Consider the following 13,990-nt stretch of genomic DNA (forward strand, 5'->3'; position numbering starts at 1 on the left):
CACTCGCGTATTTCACCTTACTTAGACTGAATTCAAACTCTTTACACATAACACAACTTACTCCATCAGTGTGTCTTACATAATTGAATACAAAACTTTTGCTGCTCATTTCTCAGTTTTATGAACGCCATGGATTAGACCAAAAGTCTGTTACAGTAATGAAGATGTTAAGAAATGACCTTAGGGCTGACCGTGACAATAAAGAGATGTTGCTGGATTCAACATGAATATATTTTAAAATGAGGCACAGAAATAAAATGTGAGGCCCAAGAGGCCATATTTTTATTTTCAATTAATCACTATATAAACAGAAATATTATTTAAAGAAAAAAAAAAGGGAGGGAGGGTACAGGCTCAATAGACAAAGAAGCTGAAAAAATAAAAGGAGAAAATCACTGATATTCCTTTGAAGTCCCGAAAAAAAAAATCTGTTTACACATAATTCATCAAATCTGTTTACAAATACCCCACAACCTGTCAAAGATGGGATATATTACACAATTCTTAAATACTTCGGTTTTCATATTTGTTGGTTCACACTGCCCCAAATCCATCATTGAGCTGGTCTGGTTCTACAATCATATCACTATATAGTACATTAACAAATATATTTGGCAACTGCAGATTCTGTGGGAAAATTTCATATTTTTTCAATTGCATATTTTTCTACAGTAAAAATAAAAGTAGTTTCGACTTTTACCCCAGTGGTACATCAGTTTCCACAAACCCCATCATATTTATTAAATTGAAAGCCATTATTAATTTCAGGTTCTAAATTAATTACACTTGACTTCGCACTTTTATACAACAAACTCAAAAATATCAGCGAGTTTGTACAGAACCCTCTTAACCTCAGTCACTAAACCATTTGTATCTGGTATGAAAATGGTAAATCTTATAATTTGTTGCAACTAATATTGTTTATATTAATAGTAAACAGAAAGAGTATGAGGAAAGTATAATAAATTTTCTCTGATACATTTAATCTATGAAGGAAATATATATATGCAGCTTATTGCTTACTGAACTGAAAGACATGCTGTAATTGTATGGTGAGATTCTATGTAATTGCTTTATAAATCATACAGCAGACACATAAGCCATGCTGAGCGAAAATGTTCATCTTGATGGACACAAATAATTTTTCCACCTTCATGTTATGCTTTGTTTTGATTAATATATTATAATATTCTTAGAAATGCAGAATTTGTCCAAAGTTTAATCTGACTTGGAATTCACAAAAATATATCAGAATAACGTATTTTGTCATATGATAATGAAACACAACGTGCTTACAGATACCTATTCTACATCATTCTCTTATATGCCCTTGAAGTTATTTTGCCGTGCGTTTACTCATGCTATGAATGCCTGATCAATTTTCGCGTTCGTTCTCGATACGACTTCGGATTAAGAGGGTTGAATGCATTATTAAGAACAATGATAATTACAATAAAAGAGCTTAACTTTACATTTCTGCCAATAATTATACTTAATCACAGTTCCCATTCCATTTATTAAATGTTTGATAGCTTTGTTTACCCAAGGGACAGCTGCAGCATTTCATTCCATCCCTTGTTGCTGTTTGGTGTTGCTTCTCAAAGAAGGCCACAACAAAGCATAATGGGAGGAACAAAATGGCGACTACCTTGTCGTGCATTAGAATTAACGGAAAATGTCAATTCATCAACACTTTGCTACTCCTTGGAGCATTTCAGGTTCGGTTGTATTATTTTTCTAGCTGGTAACTGTTCTTTTTCTAGCTAAGTAGGTTACGTATCTCCTTGTGCATGTGGCATAGGAAATCTACATACGATGCTGAACCATCCAAGCCACGATCCTCCATTAGGAAATGTTTAAAGACCATCTCCAGTTTGTCCCGTTGTCTCACAAGTGTTAACTGAAACAATATGAACGTTGTGTTACAAGACTAATATGTTTCTTAATAACCTTTATTCACTACATGATCCCTATAATGTCCTTAACAACAATTAGTAGAACAAAACTGCTATTAAAGCGTTTATTTTAAATATGAAATATATGGGTATGAAATAAGGTGAACAGCTAACATGCACATAAGAAAAATATAATCTTTGGAAGTAACAGATATCCATTCCATGGAAATGGAACTGAACACATAACTTCTGAGCAACTGTATTAAAAAATATAAACATAAAATACAAATTGTGCCTCAATGCTTCTTCTGCACACACACCATCCAATAACATAACAGCTCCAAAACAATCCTGTATCTTTAGCAAATAGAAAATATTATCACTCAACTATTATGCTTTTCACGCAACTTAGTTCATACAGCTCATGTTTTCTGTGGCCACAATATTTTATCTGGGCTCTTGTAATATTTAAATCACCACCAGTAACAATGCAACTAGGCAACGTTGCTTAAGCACGAATGGTTCATGTTGTTCTTGGTGGCTAAAAAACCATGGCCTCCATGAACCAAGTTGAATAAAACAAGAATTCCAATTTTGAAAACACCAAAATGAAACAAAGAATTTTGCAGGGAATAAGGGCCGAATTCATAGTCAACACTTATCGTAAGGAAACACTTAAGCAGTTGCTTATAATAATTTCCAATTCATAAATCCCACTGAAGTGAACACTTATTCAAATAAGGCAGCTTGTCAGCTTACTCAAGTGTTTCCTCATATGCATTGTAATCAGCTGATTCGGTATACAATGGATGATAATTATGATTTAATTTAATTTATTGAGTTCTGTAATTAAAATGAAAACGAGTTTCGGCAAGCAAAAGATATATCAGAGATATGGAAAACCCTTTAGAGATGTATAATGATCAACAATTTAAGAGGAGATACCGTTTCGACAAGAACACTGTTGTGAATATTCTGGTGTCTCTCATTTCAATTCACAATAAAACCATGAGGCTTACCGATTTCGCCACTGCTGAAAGTACTGGTTGCTTTGAGATTTTATGATACAGCAGGATTTCAGGTAGATTTAAGTGGTGTTTTTTTTTTTCGAAAAGTATTCACGTCCCAACAAAGTGTTATTTGCATTTTTGTTTGTATTCTACCCAAGGAATAAGCTGTTAAAATCTGCGTAATTATATCACTTCCACTTTGTTTAGCATAAAAATAACTGAAAAATAAATTTAAATGATTTACTTACAGGAATATTTCCGGAGTTTGCATTAAACTCAACTGCAAATTTATTCCCTATCAATTTCTTCTTTTGGAGAGAACAATTATCAATTTTTTTACTTTCGACGATATCTCCATATTTCATAACTAGTTATCTTAGCTCACTTCTTTCTTTTCTGTAAAATGCTTTCTGGACATCTTGTATAATTTTTAGCTCTATAATATTTACTTCTGTGTTTGTGTATGACAATAATGCCGATTTAACAATTTGAAGGTGCTGGAAAACAATTGAATGTAGGAAAGCGCTCACGTCTAGCCATGTTGCCATATTTCTTTCGATGTCAAGGGAATGCTCAGGGCATATGAATGAGTAGCGTCTCTGCAATACGATCTGAAATAAGTGCTAAGGAAATGCTCATTACTTGAGTGTTTCCTCATTTTATAAGTGATGACTATGAATTCGACCCTAAGACACGCACCTAACCAAATATACATAGGGGGCGTACTTTAGGAGTTAAACAAAAAGTCATATTTTTGTCCACACATTGTCCCATTTCAAGCTCCAGAATCTGAGATCTCCGTCACCATCTGTTTCATGTCATCCTATATTGTTATATTTTACACTATTTCATGAGAAGTATGCTTTTTCAAGATCAATATGGAAGACAAAAAATACCTTTGTTCTTGAAGTCCTGAAGTGTTTGGAGAATTTATGTCATTTCTGACATATGCTTTAGCCATACATTACGTCAAAGCTTCAAGATCAATAAAATTTAAAAGAAAACCTTTGAGTCATGTCCAGGTTTCTCATTCTGCACACAGTTCGTAATTTGCTAACTGTTGCAAGTTGTAGTGGGGAAAAAATTGAATCTAAAAATATAAATTAATGTAGCCATGGTAACAATTAAACTTACTCTCATACAACGGTGTCGTTGCTCACGAACAGAATCTATGACAGATCGTATCCTTTGTGACAGCGGGTTGTCGAGGTCAGGCAGGGCTGTGCGGTCAATGTCGATCTGAGCAGCTGAGTGGACTCCGAACACGTTCTGCACCCACTCCATTCCCACATTCAGTCCAATCCACAAGAACAAATGGATGCCATTTTCTGAAACAAGAACACACTTCTTATATGATCGTAAGTATCATAATAATGGAACATTGGTTTTCCACTTTGTAGACCCAGGTTCTAACATCAGTGAGTCGAAATGCAATTTGAGATTAATAAAAACAACCTTCAGCAGAGTTTTTAGGTTACTCTCATTTCTTCTACCACAATTCCACCATTCATCATCATCATCATCATCATCATCATCATCATCAAATTCGTTATTATAATCACAGTGATCAACAGTGTTGTCATTGTTACTGACTGATGCACAGTAGACAAAACCTAAAATGGCACAGTAGTTGATCAACAGCTTTGGATGATGATGATGATGATGATGTCCACCGTTTTGAAGTAGTGGGCAGGGGGTTTGGAATCAAATCCTAGTTGAGGTTTTTCTGGGGTTTTACCACAACCCATTAAGAGCAAATTCTGGGTAACTTTCGACACTGGCCTGTGGGCTCATTTCGCTGCCATTAGGACCTTTATTTCATTCATCCTGTCTACTTCCACACACACGTCATCCATCATTCAGGGCTAACAGAATCCGACCTAATGGTGCCTCAACCTCACAATAGGATTCTTTATAATAATCGTCAGAAAACAGGCAGAGACACAAATGGCTACCGGAATGAGCATCATCATTACTATTTTTGCTGATTATTATTATTATTATTATTATTATTATTATTATTATTATTATTATTATTATTATTGGTGCACTGTAGATCCGTCTTCAGATACCACATTGCAATATAGTTGAAGGTTTGAGTGTCACTTCTACAGAGGGATATTTGAGTATAATGGTGGCTGTATCAAAGTATCTGTCATTGGAAAGCCATTTGATTTTTTATTCCATTACAAATACAAGCTTACCTTTTACATCCATCAAAAGACTAATTAAAAATAAATATAAAATCAAGCAAAACCAAGCACTATGTACCAAAGCCAAAGATAAAAAATGCCAGAAATTATTCCAGAAATCCCACGTAAATCTGCAGTAGCAAAATTCAGACTGCTTACAGAACACGATTATTTGGCCGAACACTTGAATAAAATAGGAATTTACACAAATCTAAATTGCCCTCTATGCAACAAAGACGAAGAAATGACTGAAGATCATCTACAAACCTGTGAAGTTCTACCTGATGGATCCACCACAGAGAAATATTGGAGAGCAAGAATGCTAATGGCTTCGTTGCCAAAGCCCGGCATTAGATAACAACAACAACATTTTTTATTCCATTATTACAAGTAATTAATTTCATCACATAACAAAGGCAGCACAATGGGTCTGTAAATATGCGTGGAGTATCTCAACACAGAAAACTGAAGAAATGAGATTAAATAGTAAAAAGACAGATAGAGTTATAATACCATTGATACTGTTCAAGAATTTAAATATCTGGGTAGTATAATTGACAAGGATGGTGGAGCCTTTGAGGATGTAAAAAACCGAATAAAAAATGCAAACAATGCATTTGTCCAGTTGTACCCAATGTGGAAATCTTATGTTATATCTAGATCTACAAAAATTAAAATCTTTAAGAGTAATGTGAAATCAGTCTTATTATATGGCTGTGAGACATGGAAAACAAGTAAAATTATACAAAATAAACTGCAATATTTTTGTTAATAGATGTTTACGAAGAATCTTAAAAATTAGATGGCCAGATATAATCACAAACTCGGAACTATGGAAGATAACAGATCAGAAAGAAATCACAATAGAAATCAAAAGACGAAAGTGGAATTGGATAGGGCACACAATCAGGAAAGAAGATGGAGCAGTAGAAAGAATGGCTTTGGATTGGAACCCCCAGGGCAGTAGAACAAGAGGAAGGCCAAAAAATACATGGAAGAGAACAGTTTTGGAGGAAATTGCTAGGGAGGGGAAAACACGGAGCGAAGTGAAGAAGCTGGCTACAAATAGGGTCCGATGGAGGCACTTTGTGAATGCCCTATGCATGAGGAGGTAGAGGAGTTTGATCTCAACACACTGACTCGTCTTGCAACCATCCAATATAGTAAATCATTGTTGCCACCATGTAAGCCTAGACGACATTTCCGTACACTTTTCTATGGCCACCTGGACTTTTATCCAATGCTGCTGTTCATATTTTGTAAACATGCTTTAGACTGTTACACATAATGCTCCCAAGGTCCCTTACAAACGTAAAAGCTACAAACCACGCACAAATCACTGAACTGAAAACTGTGAACTAAAGCACAGGTAATTGGATAATTCCATGCAAAACAGTATGACGAAAAACATTCATATCTCCAAATTTGTTAAAAATTGTACATTCAACTCTTTATGTCGTATATATTAATCATGTACAAAATTATGTTTGCGACAGCTACTGTTTAAAAGTAATGGGCAGTTAAAATATTTTTATTTGAGCACATAGCTCTATTTTAAATTTGTTTTCTGACCATAAGAATAATTACAAAAATTTTTTTAAAGATATCTTTAGATAGCTTACAAAACAGATTATTAAGATACTACAATTCAGTACGGTTCTGAAAATTCTGTTTAAAGAAATTAAAAAATATATATAAAAAAAAAGCCATTACATAAAATCGAATACTTCAATTCAAATAGAAAAAATAAATGACAATTTACTGAGCATTTTCATTAGGCTGTCAAATTTTCATAATGGGGTCTTCAAAAATAAGGAAGTTATAAATTAAAACAACTCGCCGTGTAAAGGGTGCGTCGAACGCTATCACTGCTGCTGGTCACTGCGAGAAGCGTTTCTGCGTTGATGACCGGTGCGCGTCACACGTCTGATTACAACTAGTTTCGGTACTTCTGATGAAGCAGAATAGGGTTTTATTGCTAACTTTCCATTAACTGGAACCACACAGTGAACACTTCTTGTTCCCTGAACAGTCTTGAGGCCGGCAAATCTTTGAGGATTTAGATTTTGTAATTACTTCATGTTTTTCAATGGATGTGAATGACAATAATTCCCTGTATATTGCATTTTGACCAATCATACAGTCCTTTAGGAGTTGAAATTAGAGTTCCTGGCTTTTGCAGCGAGTCGCTTGATTGTACCCCTTACACTACCACTGGGCTCTTTACCGTGACTAGTTCCAAAGAAATGCCACTCCGCAGATATTTGAAAATCATGTTCATGATTGAGTAGATTAACGGAGTTTTTTCGTTCTTGTATTTGCTAGCTGCTCCATCACTGAAATCATATATTTTAGATATTTCAGTATGTGTTTGTTTCAGATGTCCTATCATTTTCCTTTAAAAAACATGAACTGTTGCACTATCGTGAACTAAGCCTTCCAAAATTACTGAAAAACAAAGGTTTTCTAAATTATCACCAACTGAATTTCTGTAATATACTGTGAATGGGTGTATTGTTGCTTGAAAAGTACTCCAGTGATGACCTTGTGTAGCATCCTGAATAATGAAACTGTAATTCTCTGAAAAATCACCAATGATAATGAACTCACCGGGCATTATTTCATTTTTCAGCTACTTTAAATAATTTGCTTAGGGCTTTGGAATGAAGTTGTGTACAGTATCTTGAATTTTTTAAGCCAACCAATGAAGTTATTAATGAAATTTACAAAGTCACTTTTCCCTAAAATCATTTTGGCCCTGTCAGTTGTCGTCCATTCCTTGTACTAAATTTCTCTGTAACAATGACGTCAATATTTCTGATAGATACATTTATAGTTCCTTACGTTCAGGAGCATATGCTTCTTCACTTGTTGAATTTCCGCCTCTGTTTGTAAGCATTCTTCTTCGCTTGTTGATTTGTCGACCTCACTTTCAGTCCCAGCAACTTCACTAATTATTTCAATTTTTGAAATCTTATGGCAAAAGCATTCTCAAATAGCATCACCTACCACTAAATGCGGGGCCTTTTTACACATGCTACTTGTCACTTTTCTTTTACAGAGTCCACACCTGTAGAGTAATGGTTAGCGCGTCTGGCCGCGAAACCAGGTGGCCCGGGTTCGATTCCTGGTCAGGGCAAGTTACCTGGTTGAGGTTTTTTCCGGGGTTTTCCCTCAACCCAATATGAACAAATGCTGGGTAACTTTCGGTGCTGGACCCCGGACTCATTTCACCGGCATTATCACCTTCATTCAGACGCTAAATAACCTAAGCTGTTGATATAGCGTCGTAAAATAACCTACTAAAATAAAACAAAAAAAAAGTCTTTCACAGACTTGTGACGAATGTTTTTAAAGTCCGAAAGTGTTACAACACCACAGATGACTCCAACTTTTCGTCTTTAATTTAGGCATATTGAACACTTACAACTTACAATGACAGAACAGATCAAAATCGCCGTCTAAACTGAAGGGAAAAAGTTGCGCTGAGATTATAACAGGAAAAAAACGAAGTCTCACGCGAAATCTATTAGCGTACTGTTGAGCAGATGTCGCAACATCTGGCATTTGTCATATTGATTGCTAAGCACGCGTGTGGATGTCTGGTATGAGCACATGACGTAATACATCGCACGCGACTTTGATCCTTAATGGCAACATTTGCAATTCTGGTTTATTTAATATTTCCCAAAGTATTAAAGATCCCATCATAAAATTTTTGTAATAGATTAAGAAATTGTTTATCTCACCATAAAAAATAGAGGATGGTAAAAAAATATTCGATTTGAAAATATCAACATTTCTTTATTTTACTGTTTTAATACATACTCGAAGTAAAAATGCATAACAAATCAGAAGTAAGTTTAAATATATAGAGTCCTCATTGTATTGGCACAATTTTTATGTTGATACAATGAAGCATGTCATTTTAATAATATTTTTAACAATAGTCTACATATCAACTCCCCGAATATTTCACCCTTCATTACTTTTCAACCATTGGTGAGATGAAGTTCATATTAGGCCATTTAACTATTTATTATTATGACATTCATTTGCTAGAATATTGAAAAAATCCAGAACTTGACGTTACGAATTTTAAAATGTTGTATGGAATGACCCAATTCCGACTGTCCCAGCTGACTTTAATTCAGAAGAATGGTCCAAGATTGGGGTAAGCACACGTGGAAAATGCAGTCCATTGCTTGACCTTGAGCTGCCTGTTCGAAATACATAGATCAATCAATCTTCTTAATGTATCCAGCTGTTTGCTGACAACATAAAGTCCACTGTAGTCTATTCAGCTGTTGTTTTTCACGAGAAATGAGGGGTATTTTGATCGGTGTTCATTATAGATGCCTGTTGCTAGTAGCCAGAGTTGGGGTGTAGTCAATATATACATAGGTAATAGCTTCAACACCTCTGGCTTCTGGCACTCCACGCACTGACACTGACTCCAACTAACACTGCTAGAGCATGCACGTGTGCGATAATGTTGCCACTACTTTATAGACTTCATACAATCGGGACTAATGAATTTCACTTTAGTTGTACGTCATAATTTTGCAATTACTGTCTTTGCTGCTCAACCTAAGTATGTATCAGTGTTCTAATGCAACTGAGAACAATGAATTTCAGGATGAAAACATCTAAAGCATGGCTTGCTCGAAGAGCGAAGTGTAGATTTGGGTCTTATGTTTGTCACACAAAGTTTGTAGCATGTGATATTCAACTGATTAACGTTCTAATATAGCCGAAACACGCAAGTGAAAGGGTGGCATTAGATACACACATTCTAGTAATATTCTCGAACATTATTATTATTATTATCATTATCATTATAATGATGTAATTGCAGTAACTTTCAATAAATATATAATTTTATTAGAAAGGCAAATAATGTAATTCACACTTACTATTCTTGCAGAAGTAATTTTTATTACAGTTCCATTAATCAATTAAAAAATCCATGTATTTTAACATAAATCCAAACAAAAATTAATGAAAAGACAGTTTATTCCTCAACCACTGTATTGTTCATCTAGAGCTCCTAATTTCATTTACAGGTGACTTTCAATAATCCCCAGAGGTGATTTCTGAGATCTTAACTTGGCATAATGTATACTAAGAAGTTCACTGCTTCATAAATCACTGTGAATACCACGAAATCACACATACTAACATGAAGTTATATATTTCTGTAGGTAAGAGGATAAGTGAACCACAAAACCAGGGGTCATCTTATATGGCAGATACAAAAAAAAAAAAAAAAAGCGATCTTAAGATTCTACATTAAAACTATTATTATTATTTTTTTTACTAATAGTGGGTACTTGACTTTTCATCATTCATCCACATGAAGCCAGTTCTGTAGACAAGTTACCAGAGTGCAGCACAGGAGGCTGATCTATGCTATGAGATGAGATTCCATAACAAATTATCTTGCGTGCCATTCATAACATTAGAAATTCAGCACTTTTTGAAGGATTTTTGGCACTGTTTCCACTTTCACTTTTCCCATGATGGTTGATAGATTGAGGGCAGATATAAGCTAAAACATAATACCACAGTCTACTATATACAGTCGCGAAGCTCAATATGTAGTAAAAATGCAAACATGGGTAGTTGCCCACCACTAGGTTCGCTACTATCGCCTCATCATCGCAGATCTCTCTCCTAGCAGACGACAAAATATGTTACACTTTCGTTGTCGTGTTCTTTTGGAAAAATTAACACCTTCCTTCCATTATTGAAATATTAAATGCATAAAGTTAATTTATTATTTTAATGAAGTATATTAAATTCCACCATAAACTCGAAGATACCTGCAAGAAATAGGTTAATATTATTTTGTTTGTGCAGAACGAACTGAAATTTACTATAATCGCTTCACTCATTCAAGATTATAGCGATAATTAACTATGAAACCAATAATTATTAATTTGCATTTCCCTTTACAACAATAATAATGGAAATATGAATTAATGGAGTAACTTACGTGTACCGGTACTTGTAGTGTAGGCTTACGTAGTTAACAAAGTGGGATGAGGTTAAGCAATAATAATCACACCAGAATTGGAAATAAAACGTGATCAATAAATTTTATTGTAACAGACTTTTTCTACGTCTCTAGTAAAGCAACAAATAAAAATAACAACAAAATTAACAGCTATAATTAAAAACATATCCTTTGAAAAAAAAAAGTAGCCCCACCAGAATTGAAAATAAAACGTGATCAATAAATTTTATTGTAACAGACTTTTTCTACGTCTCTAGTAAAGCAACAAATAAAAATAACAACAAAATTAACAGCTAAAATTAAAAACATATCCTTTGAAAAAAAAAAGTAGGCCCCACCAGAATTGAAAATAAAACGTGATCAATAAATTTTATTGTAACAGACTTTTTCTACGTCTCTAGTAAAGCAACAAATAAAAATAACAACAAAATTAACAGCTATAATTAAAAACATATCCTTTGAAAAAAAAAAGTAGGCCCCACCAGAATTGAAAATAAAACGTGATCAATAAATTTTATTGTAACAGACTTTTTCTACGTCTCTAGTAAAGCAACAAATAAAAATAACAACAAAATTAACAGCTATAATTAAAAACATATCCTTTGAAAAAAAAAAAGTAGCCCCACCAGAATTGAAAATAAAACGTGATCAATAAATTTTATTGTAACAGACTTTTTCTACGTCTCTAGTAAAGCAACAAATAAAAATAACAACAAAATTAACAGCTAAAATTAAAAACATATCCTTTGAAAAAAAAAGTAGGCCCCACCAGAATTGAAAATAAAACGTGATCAATAAATTTTATTGTAACAGACTTTTTCTACGTCTCTAGTAAAGCAACAAATAAAAATAACAACAAAATTAACAGCTATAATTAAAAACATATCCTTTGAAAAAAAAAAGTAGGCCCCACCAGAATTGAAAATAAAACGTGATCAATAAATTTTATTGTAACAGACTTTTTCTACGTCTCTAGTAAAGCAACAAATAAAAATAACAACAAAATTAACAGCTATAATTAAAAACATATCCTTTGAAAAAAACAAGTAGGCCCCACCAGAATTGAAAATAAAACGTGATCAATAAATTTTATTGTAACAGACTTTTTCTACGTCTCTAGTAAAGCAACAAATAAAAATAACAACAAAATTAACAGCTATAATTAAAAACATATCCTTTGAAAAAAAAAAAGTAGGCCCCACCAGAATTGAAAATAAAACGTGATCAATAAATTTTATTGTAACAGACTTTTTCTACGTCTCTAGTAAAGCAACAAATAAAAATAACAACAAAATTAACAGCTATAATTAAAAACATATCCTTTGAAAAAAAAAGTAGGCCCCACCAGAATTGAAAATAAAACGTGATCAATAAATTTTATTGTAACAGACTTTTTCTACGTCTCTAGTAAAGCAACAAATAAAAATAACAACAAAATTAACAGCTATAATTAAAAACATATCCTTTGAAAAAAAAAAGTAGGCCCCACCAGAATTGAAAATAAAACGTGATCAATAAATTTTATTGTAACAGACTTTTTCTACGTCTCTAGCAAAGCAACAAATAAAAATAACAACAAAATTAACAGCTATAATTAAAAACATATCCTTTGAAAAAAAAAAAAGTAGGCCCCACCAGAATTGAAAATAAAACGTGATCAATAAATTTTATTGTAACAGACTTTTTCTACGTCTCTAGTAAAGCAACAAATAAAAATAACAACAAAATTAACAGCTATAATTAAAAACATATCCTTTGAAAAAAAAAAAAAGTAGGCCCCACCAGAATTGAAAATAAAACGTGATCAATAAATTTTATTGTAACAGACTTTTTCTACGTCTCTAGTAAAGCAACAAATAAAAATAACAACAAAATTAACAGCTATAATTAAAAACATATCCTTTGAAAAAAAAAAGTAGGCCCCACCAGAATTGAAAATAAAACGTGATCAATAAATTTTATTGTAACAGACTTTTTCTACGTCTCTAGTAAAGCAACAAATAAAAATAACAACAAAATTAACAGCTATAATTAAAAACATATCCTTTGAAAAAAACAAGTAGGCCCCACCAGAATTGAAAATAAAACGTGATCAATAAATTTTATTGTAACAGACTTTTTCTACGTCTCTAGTAAAGCAACAAATAAAAATAACAACAAAATTAACAGCTATAATTAAAAACATATCCTTTGAAAAAAACAAGTAGGCCCCACCAGAATTGAAAATAAAACGTGATCAATAAATTTTATTGTAACAGACTTTTTCTACGTCTCTAGTAAAGCAACAAATAAAAATAACAACAAAATTAACAGCTATAATTAAAAACATATCCTTTGAAAAAAAAAAGTAGCCCCACCAGAATTGAAAATAAAACGTGATCAATAAATTTTATTGTAACAGACTTTTTCTACGTCTCTAGTAAAGCAACAAATAAAAATAACAACAAAATTAACAGCTATAATTAAAAACATATCCTTTGAAAAAAAAAAGTAGGCCCCACCAGAATTGAAAATAAAACGTGATCAATAAATTTTATTGTAACAGACTTTTTCTACGTCTCTAGTAAAGCAACAAATAAAAATAACAACAAAATTAACAGCTATAATTAAAAACATATCCTTTGAAAAAAAAAAAAGTAGGCCCCACCAGAATTGAAAATAAAACGTGATCAATAAATTTTATTGTAACAGACTTTTTCTACGTCTCTAGTAAAGCAACAAATAAAAATAACAACAAAATTAACAGCTATAATTAAAAACATATCCTTTGAAAAAAAAAAGTAGGCCCCACCAGAATTGAAAATAAAACGTGATCAATAAATTTTATTGTAACAGACTTTTTCTACGTCTCTAGTAAAGCAACAAATAAAAATA

At 32.9% G+C, this 13,990-nt stretch overlaps 1 protein-coding gene across 2 annotated transcripts in view; it reads right to left on the reverse strand.

Annotated features, from left to right (window-relative positions):
• Positions 1-253: 253 nt before the first annotated feature.
• Positions 254-13,990, reverse strand: part of Sec24CD (Secretory 24CD) — an 83,316-nt gene continuing 69,579 nt past the window's right edge. For both annotated transcript variants that reach the window (XM_069834131.1, XM_069834129.1), the window contains 2 exons: positions 4,040-4,233; positions 254-1,900 (listed from right to left, as the gene is read on the reverse strand). In XM_069834131.1, coding sequence (XP_069690232.1) covers positions 1,760-1,900; positions 4,040-4,233 — 335 coding nt within the window. In that variant the 3' untranslated portion in view covers positions 254-1,759. The remainder of the gene's footprint in view (positions 1,901-4,039; positions 4,234-13,990) is intronic.

Source organism: Periplaneta americana, chromosome 8 (genome assembly GCF_040183065.1).
Source record: "Periplaneta americana isolate PAMFEO1 chromosome 8, P.americana_PAMFEO1_priV1, whole genome shotgun sequence".
NCBI lineage: Eukaryota > Metazoa > Arthropoda > Insecta > Blattodea > Blattidae > Periplaneta > Periplaneta americana.